The sequence below is a fragment of the Dromiciops gliroides genome, chromosome 2, assembly GCF_019393635.1.
Source record: "Dromiciops gliroides isolate mDroGli1 chromosome 2, mDroGli1.pri, whole genome shotgun sequence".
NCBI classification, from domain to species: Eukaryota; Metazoa; Chordata; class Mammalia; order Microbiotheria; family Microbiotheriidae; genus Dromiciops; species Dromiciops gliroides.
Window position 1 is genome coordinate 435,808,027 of NC_057862.1, and position 14,829 is coordinate 435,822,855.

The window sequence follows — 14,829 nt, forward strand, 5'->3', positions numbered from 1 at the left end:
AACAGCTATAGGGTAATACGGAACCAATTAGGGGAAGAATAGTAGGATCGCCTTGTTGAGGTGAGAGCCCAGTTGAAATTAGCTAGCATAAATGTGTAGTAGACCTAGTCAGCAAGGTTTGTGAGTGTTCCCATGAGAATAGAAACTTAGAGTAAAGCTTATAGCTGGCTGGGGGTGGGGGTGGGGGTGGAGGAGCAAAAAAACAAAAACAAAACCCAAAAGAAACTGTATTTTGGGCTGTTATTCTGGCCAGGATTTTGGTCATAGTTTCTGAAAGTCATATTTATCTTGTAACACAAGCATTTCTTTCATCACTCTTAAAGTGTTATATTAAAGAAATTATCATTATACATTAGAAGATAGCCTAGGTTCAACCAGCAAAGAATTTTAGAAGCCTCAGCTTCTAATAGCAATATTCTTTGTATTTAAAGCTAGATAAAACTTGATTTCCTGTACCTGTACAGATTCCCCCCTCCCCTATAGTATATGGAACCTTTCCCCACCCTGCCTCTGTCAGGGCCCAGGCCTACCCTTGTGTTACCTGTTGTAGTAGGTACACCTTCTTTCCGTATTTTTGTGGGTTTTTTAGTCTTGACTATTTATTTATTGAAATAGAAATGATTGCAATTAAGGATCAAGTCATTGCCACCAGAAATTACAGAAGGGTTATTTACCTTCTTTCTGTTTTCTTTTGATAGTGGATAGAGAAGGTAATTGGCTGGCTCAGCAAAGTCTTCCTACAGGATAACCCTATAGGGCCCACAGCCCCTGAAGCTAGCAGTACCCTGCGACGTTGGCGCTGCCATGTTCAGAGGTTTTTTTACCGAATCTATGCCAGTATGCGAATTGAAGAACTCTTCAGCATCATCCGTGGTAAGCATCAATTCAATTCAGTAAGTGTTTATTAAGCACCTACTATGTACAGGGAACTGGGAATGCAAAGTCCAAAATGAATCCCAGCCCACACAGAGGTAACATTCTACTGGAATGTGGAAACAATGTGTAAATGCATGGGAAGTTGAAGAAAAAGAAAATACTGGTAACTAGGGGTATGTGTAAAAGCTTTCTGTAGGAGTAACTGAGCTGAGCCTTGAAAGAAGGAATGATTCCAAGAGTAGAGTTAAGGCAAAAAAGCATTCCAGGCATGGGGGATAGATGTAATAATGCTGAAGGAAGAGAGATGGAAGTGCCCCAGTCAGGTACTAGCCAGTACTAGAACACAGGATGTAAAGATGAACCAGATCATAGATGGTTTTAAATGCTAGGCTGAGGAGATAATGGGGAACTACTAGAGCTTTTTAACTAGAAGAAGAGCATATTCAAACCACTTTCTCAGTGATATTAATTTGACACATATGTAAAGGATACATTGGAGAAGGAAAGAGACTGAAAATAAGGTGCCCAATTAGGAGGCTGTCACAATACTCTAGTGAGAAGGAACGAGAACCCAAACTAGCACAGAGGCCATATGAGTGGAGCGAAGGGGGTGACAGTCAAGAAATGTGGGGTATGTATTCATAAAATTTGGCATGTCTACATGCCAATGTATAAGGGAGAATCAGGAACGACTGAGATTGCAAGCCTGAGTAGCTGGAAGGATGGTGGTACATCAACAAAAATAGGGAGGTCTGGAGGAGGAGCAAATGGCATGAAGAAGATCATGTGTTCTCTTTCAGATATGCTGAGTTCGTGGCGCCTGGGGGTGATATTTAGCAGTAAGGTGGCAATTTGGGGTTGGGGTGTTTTCAAAGACAGGTTAGGTCTGGATGTTTAAATCTGGGAGTCATCTGCATAAAGATGCTTCCACAGGAGTCGATGAGATCATCAAGGGAAGCTATAACTGCTCAGTATACATCTTTAGAGGATCCCCATAATTAGGAGGTAGGAGGTGGGTGATGATCCAGCAAAGGAAACAGCAGTCTTCAGACAGGAAGGAGGAAAATGAGGAGAGTGCTGTTAGAGTTGCCAAGGGAAGAGAAAATGTTCAGGAACAGGGAGTGGTTGACAATGTCAAAAGCTGCAGAGTGGGTCAGGTGGGATGGAGATAGAAAGAAGGCGAAGTAGTGACCAACCACAATTTCAGAAGACTGATGATGAAACATGCTACCAGACTCCTGTTAGGGACTCCAAGATAAGGGAAGAGACATAAATTTTAGAATATGCCAGTTTGGTAATTTGTTTCTCTTGCCCATGAATATTTGTTATAAAGCTTTTGTTTATCTTTCCTTTTTCCAATTGATTGGAAGTGGGAGGGAAAGAAAATAAAGCCTATCAATTGAAAAAAAGTTTAATTTAGTTTTTTTTGTTGTTGTTTGTTTGTTTTTTAGTGAGGCAATTGGGGTTAAGTGACTTGCCCAGGGTCACACAGCTAGTAAGTGTTAAGTGGCTGAGGCCAGATTTGAACTCAGGTACTCCTGACTCCAGGGCCAGTGCTCTATCCACTGTGCTACCTAGCTGCCCCTTAATTTAGTTTTTTTAAAAAGGCTGATTTAGTAATGAAGAAATCACATGGAACCCTGGAGAAAATAATTTTAGTCAAATGGTGGCATCAGAAGCCAGATTATAAGAGACTGGAAAATTAGTGGGAGGTGAGGAAATAGAAGCACTGAATATAGATCGACTGTTTCTTGGAGTTTGGCACTGAAAGGGAGAAGAGATATATCATGATTGTTTAAGGGGACAGCAGAGTCAAATGAAGGATTTTTAAAGATACAGGAGACCTGGGCATGTTCTTAAACATCAAGCCAGCAAATGAGGAGAAATTGAAAATGAAAGGGAGAAAAAGGATGATTGACAGGACCAGCTCCCAGAGGAGATGGGCTCAAGGAACCAGGTGATAGAGATGGGTTAGGTGGAGCCAAAAGGAGAAGAGGGTGTCAAGTGATGGTCTTAGTGTTGGCCTTGACATGTAGAATGACCATCTCTTCCTCAGAGACTGGAGTAAGGGAGAGAATGATGGAAGATAGAGGGATTTTGAGTTGTAAAGGAAGGAAGCAGAAGGAACCTATCAGTTATTTAGTTAATAAGCATTTAAGTGCCTACTGTTTGCCAAGCATGATGCGAGGTGCTGGGGATACAAGTGAGAAGAATGAATCAATTCTTACTCAGAAGAAGTTTACATTTTAATGGGTGAAAGAACAAACATATCACAACAGTAATAATTAGTTACTATAATCATAGCTAACATTTTTGTAGTGCTTACTACGCCAGATATATTTGTTATCATTTGATCCTCCTAACAACCCTGGGAGGTAGTAATAATAATAACTAGCAATTATATAACGCTTTAAGGTTTGTAAAGTGCTTTACAGATACCTCATTTTAGGGGCAGCTAGGTGGCACAGTGAATAAATCACCGACCCTGGATTCAGGAGGACCTGAGTTCAAATCCACTTGACACTTACTAGCTGTGTGACCCTGGGCAAGTCACTTAACCCCCTATTGCCCCACAAAACAAAAACAAACAACACCCCCCCCCCCCAGTACCTCATTTTGACCTCAGAACAATCCTGAGAGGTAAGTGCTATTATTTCCTCATTTTATAAATGAGGATTGACTGAAGCAGACCCCTGTGAAGTGACTTGCCCAGGGTCACGCAGCTAGTAAGTGTCTAAGGCCAAATTTGATCTCAGGTCTTCCAGACTCCAAATCCAGCTCTCTGTTCACTGTGCCAACCTACCTGCCAGTAAAAATATGTACAACATAAAGATAAATACAACATTATACAAAGTAAATAAGTACAGGGTAGTTTGGGAAGGAGGCCACTAACAGTTGGGGGAATTATGCAAAAGATGGGCCTTGAACTGCATCTTAAAGGAAGAGATGTGCTTGGTGAAGGGATGACCTCTGTTTTTTTTTTTTCAGTAGGAGTCAGAATAAAGACTTTCTGGTGAGGGAAGGAATTGGGGATAACATAGGGGGCTTGAGAAAAGAAGGATTGGAAGAGTCACCACAAGGAGTGTGATAGGGAAGAGGTCAAAGATTTCTGTGCAGCATCAGGCAGTCCAGGGGGTGTGATTTCCTCCAGAAGTATTCCACAGTATGATTAAGAGTGGAGATGAGAGAGGATGAGTTTGATTCACTGCTGATGTCTGGCAAAGGGCACTAGGACGGGGGATTGAAGTCTGGAGCCTTAAACTAGTCAGCTATTTAGTCAGGACTGAGAAGAGAGGAAAGTGAGATTTTTGTGAATGCAAGAAGATGAGATAAATGTTGAGAGGAAGCAGTCAAGGATGAAAGGAAGTTTGCTTAATAATAGCGTGAGTTGGGGCAGATAGGTGGTGGAGTGGATAAAGCACTGGCCCTGGATTCAGGAGGACCTGAGTTCAAATCCAGCCTTAGACACTTGACACTTACTAGCTGTGTGACCCTGGGCAAGTCACTCAACCCTCATTGCCCTGCAAAAAAAATAAAATAATAGCATGATCTTCTTAGAGGGTTCAGTAGAAAAGTAGGGCTGAGCAGGATTGGAGATAAAAAGGCAATGAATAGGGACAGCTAGGTGGCGCAGTGGATAGAGCACCAGTCCTGGATTCAGGAGGACCCGAGTTCAAATCCGGCCTCAGACACTTAACATTTACTAGCTGTGTGACCCTGGGCAAGTCACTTAACCCCAATTGCCTCACCAAAAAAAAAAGGCAATGAGTGGCTGCAGAGTAGAAGGGTTATTTTTGTTTTTGCTTTTGTAGACAGCAGCTCTCATGACAAGGGTTAGGGGAGGAGGTGGAGGAGGGAGGAGTTTGCTAGCCTTAGTCTGAGGGAAGTACCATTTTACTGAAGCTCCTGCTTCAGTTTTACAGTAACATGCCTCTTCAGGCACTGGCAAAGGAGGGGTTTGAGTCAGCACTGATTGGGTGGGGGAATCTGAGTTGGTAAGGACCTGATGTTTGGGTCCCTAGGGATCTCAGGGGACCCAGACCAGACTTAAATTTAGTGCCATTTGGTCATGGCTGAGTAGCTTGGTATTTGTATTTGGGGGGGGGGGCGGAATTGAGGGTTAAGTGACTTGCTCAGGGTCACACAGCTAGTAAGTGACAAGTGTCTTTGTGCTCCTAATTTTTACTTTCTTACCTACTGGATTAGTTAAACTAATATTTTTCTGAACCACTTGGATTCACTGTGACTTACCTTCCTTACTTCTGGACAGCCAGGTTTTTATTAGGTCTGAACTCTTCAAGTGGGGAATGGTGTCAGAAATTGAAACTGGCTATTTTTTCCTGTGATGTGGGTTCATTTCTGATCCTAAGATTTCAGAGATGAGAGCAAATGTGTGGGCAACAGGATTTCCCTGGATAGTGCATGTGTGTGCATAGGTGCACAGTAGTTTTGATAGACTAGCATGGGCTCACAGTGATAAGATTTTATAGCACTCTGTTTAACTTACAGATTTTCCAGAGTCCAAACCAGCAATTGAAGATTTGAAATATTGTCTGGAAAGGACCAACCAGAGACAGCAACTGCTCAGCTCCCTTAAAGCAGCTCTTGAAACTCGACTCCTTCACCCAGGTTGGTCTTGTTCATCAAAGATGAACAAGAGTGAGGCTCTGGGCCTCACTCTTTAGCTCCTGTCCCATTTTGTAGGGGAATTAGGTTCACTTGTCATGAGGGCTCCAAACCTTGATCTCTATCATCTTCTGTTCTGCTGTTAACTTCTTTCATGTGCTTGGGCCTCAAGTTTCATGCCTGTGAAAACTGGACTTTTTTTTTTAATCATAAAAGTATTTTTTTATTTTGCAGTTACATATAAAGATAGTTTTCAACATTTGTTTTCATAAGATTTATGGTTCCAAATTTTTCTCCTTCCCGCCTCCCCAAGATAGAAAGCAATCTGATATAAGTTATATATGTACGATTACATTAAACATACTTCTGCATTAGTCGTGTAGTGAAAGAAGAATCAGAACAAAATGGAAAAACCTCAAAAAAGACCCAAAAAACTTACCCCAAAGTAGAAACAATATTATTCAATCTGCATTCAGATACCACAGTTCTTTTTTTCTGGATATGGTGAGCATTTTCTATCATGAGTCCTTTGGAATTGTCTTGGATCATTGTATTGCTGAGAAGAGCTAAGTCTGTCACAGCTAATCATTATACAGTGTTGCTGTGACTGTGTACAATGTTCTCCTGGTTCTGCTTACTTCACTCAGCATCAGTCCACTTAAGTTTTTCCAGGTTTTTCTGAAATTTACCTGCTCATCATTTCTTATAGCACAATAGTATTCCATTGCATTCATATACCACAACTTGTTTAGCCATTCCTCAATTGATTGGCATTCCCTTGATTTCCAATTCTTTGCCACCACAGAGAGAGCTGCTATAAATATTTTTGTTCATGTGAATCCTTTCCCCTTTTTTATGATCTCTTTGGGATACAGACCTAGTAGTGTTATTACTGGATCAAAGGGCATGCACAGTCCATAGCCCTTCGGGCATAGTTCCAAATTGCTCTCCAGAATGGTTGGATCAGTTCACAGTTCCAACAATGCATTAGTGAAAACTGGACTTATGATGGAATTTTAGTATAGCCCTCAGGGTGTAGAAGAGAAGCAAATTAATGAATATTCTCTTGTGAATCCCTGGTGCACTGAGGTGGCTTCTGTTCTCCATTTGAAGGGACAACAGCAACTAAATAGACCAACTTGGATTAGTACCATTGATACCTTGCAAAGTTAAGAAGAGAATACCTCACCATCAGATGTTACAGTTAAATAATAAAACTGAGCATCATCCAGACAAGTAATTTATTTAGCAATGCTTGGGCACATGGTTGCAAAACAAACTTGGTTCTTGGTAGCCAAGAACCCAGAACTTTGGTTTTTACCCGGTCAATATACAATTTGGAGGAAATGAAAAATAGGATGAAAGGGCTAAGCTACTTTGTTTCTTAAAATTGGAGGAGGAGATCTAGAGACAATGAGGTAAGGGTGAGGGTTGGCTGGAGGGGATTGGGAGACAATCAGGAGACATGAGGAGAGAAGGGAAAGGGTTAATTTTGTGATGTTCTCTAAGTCGGGTGACTTCTGCAGAGGGTTGTAGTAATCTTGTGACTTCTCCAAACTCAGGTAACTTTGAAACTTCACTTCACAAAAAAGAGAGGCAAAATGGCGTCATTAATGCTATTTCAGTATCACACCAAAGAGCTTTGCCATGGGGAGGTGGAGAGAGTGAGCATATCTAGTCTTTATTTCACATGCAGAATAGAGCAGGGAAGGGAAGCGAGGGCAAGCTTCTTAGGAGTAAAGGGGAAAGCGAATGTTAAGGTTCTTCCTTCACAGTGCTGAACGATGAATCAAGACCAACTCGAGGGGCTTTAAACAAATGCTTCTAGGAAGGGGCAGTGTCTCCAGTCCCTCACTTTCATGAATACCCTGGCCACTAGCATCTACACAGTGCAGCTTTCTGGGGACTTAGTCCTTTAGCTAGTTTTTACCATGCCATTGGATGTCCTAGAAGGGTTTCAACTGTTACTCTCCTGCTCTCTTCAATTTCAGGGGTAAATACATCAGATATCATCACCCTCTATATCTCAGCCATCAAAGCCCTTCGGGAGCTGGACTCCTCCATGGTCATCCTAGAAGTTGCTTGTGAACCTATACGACGCTATCTAAGGTGAGGCAGAGTAACTGAATGTTAGGTGCCCTTCCCCCCTTCAGTCTCACTGCTTTTGTCTGCTTTCATCCCTCAGAGACTTTAGCCCTTAAATTAGCAGTCCTTCATTCATACCTCTCTTTTTTTTTTTTTTTTTTTTTGCGGGGCAATGAGGGTTAAGTGACTTGCCCAGGGTCACACAGCTAGTAAGTGTCAAGTGTCTGAGGCCAGATTTGAATTCAGGTACTCCTGAATCTAGGGCCAGTGCTTTATCTACTACGCCACCTAGCTGCCCCCAATACCTCTCTTCTTTAGTGAGTTCTCAATGATGTCATGTTCAAGACAGCTGTTCAGAGGGCAAGAAATTAATTCATTGCCCTGTGAGAAGTGTCTGAGGACAGACACCCTGGGGCAAATAGGACATTACAGATGCTCAGTGTGGTTGCAGAAGGTTGCTTAAGAGAGAAGACTCCTTGATGGATTTCCTTGGGTTGGGATTTTCTGGCCATTTCCCTGACTTAGCGCTTTTAAAACCTTATTCTACTTCTCCCTACCTGAGAAGGTCTGGCTTCTTTTCCTAGTTCTACTCTGTTCCAACCCAATAGTTAAAACCAGAGCTATATACTTTTATCCCCTTTGGACTGAGTAATGAAGAAGTGAAATCCCATGAACAAACCCTGACTGTCCTGTGCACAACTACCTCAACCCTTGTTTTGATCTTCCTAGGGGTCAGGAGTCTCTCATGCAGTGTCCTTCACTAGTCTTTTTTTTTGGGGGGGGGTGCAGGGCATTGAGGGTTAAGTGACTCACCCAGGGTCACACAGCTAGTAAGTGTCAAGTATCTGAGGCAGATTTGAACCCAGATCCTCCTGAATCCAGAACCGGTGCTTTATCCACTATGCCACCTAGTTGCCCTTCCACTAGTCTATTTATAAGTTGTTCACACTAGGTCAGCTCCTCAATTTGTTCTTCCCGTTTGGTTAACTCCATCTTTTGGGGGCGGGGGGGGGGTGGGTGAGGCAATTGGGGTTAAGTGACTTGCCCAGGGTCACACAACTAGTACAACTAGTAATTGTTAAGAGTCTGAGGCTGGATTTGAACTCAGGTCCTCCTGAATCCAGGGCTGGTGCTCTATCCACTGTGCCACCTAGCTGCTCCAACTCCATCTCTTAAACCCACTGCTCTCTCTATATGCTTAGAAACTTCTTTTTCTACTGTTTTTCCCTTTTGTTTATACTGATGCTCTCCAGGGCATCATCTTGTTTGCCTCCCTCTTTTCTGTCAGCCAGTTATTAGGTTTACATGCATAAGCAATTACATCCAATAAAACATGGTTTCCGTCTGCAGCAAAAAGGGGTATCACTTATAATTCTTGTAGCATTAGAACAAGGCTGTTTATTACAGTGGCTATGACTGTTCAGGGATCTCCAGTGCTGGGAACTGATGGTTTGGTCCCATGTCATGACCACACATGGTCTCACCCTGACAGGACACGGGAAGACACTGTGAGGCAGATTGTAGCTGGGCTGACTGGTGATGCTGAGGGTTCTGGGGACTTGGCTCACGAGCTCTCCAAGGCTGACCCGGTGACGCTGGAAAATGGCCAGGAGAGTGATGATGACATCTGTGAGCCGGAGGACTGGGTGCCAGACCCAGTGGATGCAGATCCAGGTCAGATGGCTCCCTCTAGGCTGCCATGGGCTATTTGGGGCTTCTGCTGGTGGGAAGGGCAGTATCCAAGATCTGTCCCTGTACATACGTAGGGTAGACTTGGTTCTGGTTTTTCATTGGTCCTACTTCTGTTTGCTGAGAATCATGGAGCTAAGTTTTAGTTTGTGGGGTGATACTTGCTTCAGTGTCCCAGGAAGGGATAAGTAGCTTTGGGATGTCTTGGGGAGCTAGTCTGGGGTGAACCACAGTGTGGAGGGACATTAGCGAGGCTGGGGATGGCAAAATGGGGTTTCAGGAAAAGGGAACCAACTTCTAGGAGTCTCTGGAACTAGCTCCATCCCTACTAGCCCTCAGTGGACCTCTTAGGGGAAGCCAGGAAAGGGGTGGGAAGGGTTTAAGCTGGGGAACTTGGTGCTTTCCCAGGATAGGCAGATGTCGAGCTCAGAGGTCAGGTTATTCTTGGCATCTCTGGCTCACCTGTTTGGTCTTTTCTCTCATCCGGTTATTACATATGTAGTTGGACAATTACATAGGTGGCACTGGGGGCCAGAAAGGAAGCCTTGGCCTTAGGAACTGTCTGTGGAAAGGCAGACCTGCAGCTAGCTCGTCCTGTTCAAGCACACTCAGCCTCTGGGGCAGGGGCTGGACATTTCCTAACCAGCATCCCCTCATATTTCATTGTTCCTACTGCTGCTGCTATAAGAGGAAAGGAATATATTGTCCTGGCATATCTCCCTCTGCATTTCTGCCCCCCTCCCTTCCTGAGAACAGCAGCTAAACAAACCTCACCCCTATGATCTGGGCACAGGGAAACTGGCATAGCAGGGTTTGGGTTTCCAGCATATCAGGCACTATTGAGATGAGCTGCACTGTTCTCACTTCCCACTTTGCTTGTGCTCCTTCCCACTGTAGTTTACCCATGTTGTCTCCTGTGAGGCTACAATAGCTGTCTCTCCACCCCCGTCTTGCTTCATTCCCACCCTGGCCTTGATCTTAGTCTTCTTGGATTTTCCCTTCTGCCTCTCTTGGCAAAAAGCCTGAGTGACTCGGTTGTGTGGCTTTTTACCAGCAGGGGAGCCCCTGTAGTCAGATGGCCCCGAGCTGTCTTTGTGAAAGTTTCAGGTCCCCTGTCCCACCCTTCTCTCCTTATACAGTGTTCCCTTCACCTTCAGTTTCTCCAACATCCTACAAGACCGAGCCATCTCTCTTCCCACCCCTTTGGCAGGAATGGTGTTTAGAACAGGGATCCCCAGCCTTTTTCTGAAGAGGTGAAAGCTACTTTCATTTACCCAGAAGCCTTAAGATCACTGGTGGGGTTGGAATCAGGGGCGGCATTAAAGTGCATCAGGCACCAAGTGATCACTGCCTCCAGCCACACTGTCCTCTCCACTTGGAGCCCTGGCTAACTGGGGAAGAGGATGTGATGGCAGCAGCAGCTGGTTTGTGACCTGGTAGGTAAGTCTTTAAGCTCTGTTAGACCCTGATTGACTAGTCTAATATAATGAGGCTAATTTTCAGCTCCCTGAGTTTATCACTCAAAGACAAGCCCAAGGGGAATTATGGGGTGCCGAAATGGATAACAGCCATACTCCTTTAGAGCTTGGGAAAGTCAGGGTGGGCTCATGTGCCCTGGGGTCCCCCTGCTGCCAGCAGCACATTCCTGTCTCTGCCATTGGTTCCAGAAGCTTCTCTTTAATGTTCTGCCTTTGTTGCCTATGTCTGTAGGGAAGTCAAGCTCGAAACGACGTTCCTCAGACATCATCAGCCTGCTGGTCAGTATCTATGGCAGCAAAGACCTCTTTATCAATGAGTACCGTACACTACTTGCTGACCGCCTTCTCCATCAGTTCAATTACAGCGCTGAGAGGTAAGTTGGGTTCCCTGGCCTTTGATGGGAGAGGAGTCTTCATTGCACAGTACTCTGTTACCCAAGGCACAATGTCTTTGAAGAAGAGACCTGGTCCCCTTCTGACCTGACTGTGTGAGGCTCTCAAGAGCCTAGGAAAGGGTTAGCAGGTGAGTAGTGCTACCCCTTCTTCCTAATTGTATGTATTTGTAGGGCTAGATCTGCTGTGTTTAGTGAAGCTATTGTTGGTTAAGAAAAGCCACAGCTCCCCTTCCTTGTTTCCAGTAACCTGTCCCTAGGGATAATTCTCTAGGAATAGGATCTTATGTACATATTTTAATGGCTTTATTGATCCTCTTTTCCTTTATCTGTATCACAGATACTGTGGAACTGTTTTGCATGATTACACATGCATAATTTATGCTTGTGTTTTTAAGAGGGGGTAGGGAGGGAGGGAGGAAGAGCATTTGGAACACAGTTCTAAAAATTGACATTAAAATTGTTTTTATATGTAATTTGGGGAAAATAATATTCTAATAAAAATAAATGTATCGGGCAGCTAGGTGGCGCAGTGGATAAAGCACCGGCCCTGGAGTCAGGAGGACCTGAGTTCAAATTTGATCTCAGACACTTAACACTTGACTAGTTGTGTGACCCTGGGCAAGTCACTTAACCCCAACTGCCTCACCCAAAAAAAAAAAAAAAAGGTTACAACATTGATCAAAGTCTCAAATATTTTGGTGTTATTTTCCTTTACATTTTTACAGTCATCTTGGAAATTGGTCTTCTGATTGTGTTTACTTTGCTCTGCATTGTTTCATACAAATCTCCTTAGTTTTTTTGAATTCTTCACATTTATCTTTTTAAATTGTGATATTCCATTCCATTGTTGTACAATACTGTTTCATATAAAATTCATACTAGAATTTATTCATCTATTCCCTAATTGATGGGCACCTTCTTTATTTCCATTTCTTTGCTACTACAAAAGGTACTGCTTTAAATACTATAAATGTTATAAGTATTTTCCCTTGGACAAGATTGTTAGACAAGAGGGCTGGCTGCTCTGTAGGGGAATTCTATAGCTTTTGTGTATTAAGAGATAAGAGTTACAGAGTTTATCCACTATTAGGAAAGAAGCCCTCTCCATCTTGGAGCGGGGACACCATAATTCTCTTTCAGAGCTGCCCAGGGAAGGGGGTGAGAGGAAGTCAAACCCCGTTTTTGTAAGGATATTCATTGCTGTTAATGGAGCATCTCTCCTCTTGCTATGGCTGGACTGTTGGTCTTAGGAATTCCTAGGCAGTGAGGCATTTTGTCGTCCCCAGAGATTTTAGTCCATTTTTCTCTTTGGGTAAGGGGTTGGGGAGTGTTATCAGAACTTTTAGAATCTCTAGGAAATATTTCATAGTGATCTTTCAGATCTTCTCAACTGTCTTAGGCTCAGAACAGCTTCCCTGATGACTTTTCATTAGGCTGAAGGTCTCAGGGAAAACTCACAAGGCCTTGTGGCATAACATAGTAGAAAGAACCCCAGGTTTGGAGTTAGAGGACTTGGGTACACATCCTAACAGCTATTTACTTTAGGCAAGTTACCTAACCCCACCAGGCCTCAATTCCTTCAACTTTAAAATGAGGGCATTGGGAATAGGTAGTTTCTAAAGTACCTTATAGCTCCAAATTCTGTGACCCTATGACACTTTGTGGGGGGCAGGGGATGAAGGTGAGAGTGGGTATGGGAAGGAGGAAGAATGGCAGGAAAGCCCCCAAAATGAAATTTTCCTCTTAAGGTTTCCCTCCAGACAGAGTCCATGTTTGGAGATTTGCTACGTCCTCTCACTTTTTCCTCAAGGGTAATTAGTTGTTCAGGTCTCTCTGATGCCAGGAGAGAAAGCCATAACCTTATCTCTTGTCCTTCGTGGGTGGTCAGATTTAGACATCCCTCCCTTTGGCATGTGGAGGCTCTTGTTCCCCAGCACTAATATATCTATCCTTCCATTTCCAGGGAAATCCGTAATGTGGAATTGCTGAAGCTCCGTTTTGGTGAGGCCCAGATGCACTACTGTGAGGTCATGCTGAAGGTTAGTGTCCCTTTTGGGAGATAGTTTTCTCTGTAAGTCATGCAGAGTACATCTCTGTTTCCATATTCAGAAACCCACTGGACTACTCTATCTGGAAGATGCCTTCCCCATCTGTTTTAATTATCTTCCCTCCCTGATTCTGGATGCAGCCTGCCTCCTGAACCTACCCAGGCCCTCCAGACATGACCTGGCCTCTGTCCTCCACTTCACTCCAGGACATGGCAGACTCTCGGCGCATCAATGCCAACATCCGTGATGAGGAAGAGAGGCTGCCTGAGGAAGAGCGACCCCCATTCAGCCTCATTGCTGTCATCCTGTCCAGTGAGTTCTGGCCAACCCTTAAGGAGGAGAAGCTGGAGCTCCCAGAACAGATCAAAGAGGCAATGGAGGCCTATTCCAAGAGATATGAGAAGCTGAAGGTACCAGCCCCCCTGACATGTAAGGGAACTGGGTGGGGAGTGTTCCCTCTTTCCCTCATTTATAAACATCATCTTTCAAGTAAGGGGTTATTTTAGTGGGCTGGTGACACTGACCCCAGAATACAGCAGTGAAATCAGAATGTCTTGGCTGCTAGGAGGTTCTCAGGTGAGCTGCAGGGGACTTCTGAGTAAATTAGAGCTTAAGGAATGTCACTCAAAGTCAGTCCTATGCAGTAAGGTCTGGCTTCTACCCAGTAGTCTTTTTTTTTTTTTTGGCAGGGCAGTGAGGGTTAAGTGATTTGCCCAGGGTCACACAGCTAGTAAGTGTCAAGTGTCTGAGGCTGGATTTGAACTTGGGTCCTCCTGAGTATCTGTGATATATTTATTTTATTAGAATATTATTTTTCCCAAATTACATATAAAATACATATTCGGGGCAGCTAGGTGGCACAGTGGATAAAGCACTGGCCCTGGATTCAGGAGTACCTGAGTTAAAATCTGGCCTCAGACACATGACACTTACTAGCTGTGTGACCCTGGGCAAGTCACTTAACCCTCATTGCCCAGCAAAAAAAACCAAAGTACATATTCACTGTGCCACCTAGCTGCCCCCTTCTACCCAGAATTCTTGCTGCTTCTCTTGTCCAGTTAAGTTGTTAACTCAATTTCTGTTTATGGGAACTATTTTAAACTCTTTTAAAGTTTGGTTTCCCACAGATGAGCTTTCAGAACAAATTAATTCATGCTATTTTCATGGCATGGATTACAAAATATGATTGATTAATTAATTAGATCAGGCGTTCGATAATTAACTAAACAAAATTTTAATCCAGGACTATCTGAAATAAGTACTTACTGTGGGTAAGATATGGTAATGAAGATTTCTGCTTAATTGATATATTTCTTTAGTTCCTGTCCTTGATTTTACTTTGTCATTGGCTACAAATCATTTTCTGTTCCCATTGTTTTAATACATCTTAAGTACATCAACTCTTTTTTGTCCTTTATCACATCTTATGCTTAAAATCTCTGAAAACTTCCTGAGAAACCGACTAGTCCTGTTTTATCCAGTTAGCATTCTATCTCTAATAGTAACTTACAGTATTCATATTTGTATCTTATCTCATCCCAAATATAACATTCAGTGTTTGCTCCCCAGTGAATGAAGTTGTCTTTGTTTTTAAATACTGTTCATTCCAGCTTTGCTACTTTGTCAGTTCAT

At 43.4% G+C, this 14,829-nt stretch overlaps 1 protein-coding gene across 3 annotated transcripts in view; it reads left to right on the forward strand.

Annotated features, from left to right (window-relative positions):
- Nucleotides 1-14,829, forward strand: part of ANAPC2 (anaphase promoting complex subunit 2) — a 40,121-nt gene that overhangs the window by 8,733 nt on the left and 16,559 nt on the right. For all 3 annotated transcript variants that reach the window (XM_043980925.1, XM_043980926.1, XM_043980924.1), the window contains exons 4-10: nucleotides 699-873; nucleotides 5,386-5,505; nucleotides 7,494-7,611; nucleotides 9,080-9,261; nucleotides 10,987-11,128; nucleotides 13,113-13,188; nucleotides 13,404-13,607. In XM_043980925.1, coding sequence (XP_043836860.1) covers nucleotides 699-873; nucleotides 5,386-5,505; nucleotides 7,494-7,611; nucleotides 9,080-9,261; nucleotides 10,987-11,128; nucleotides 13,113-13,188; nucleotides 13,404-13,607 — 1,017 coding nt within the window. The remainder of the gene's footprint in view (nucleotides 1-698; nucleotides 874-5,385; nucleotides 5,506-7,493; nucleotides 7,612-9,079; nucleotides 9,262-10,986; nucleotides 11,129-13,112; nucleotides 13,189-13,403; nucleotides 13,608-14,829) is intronic.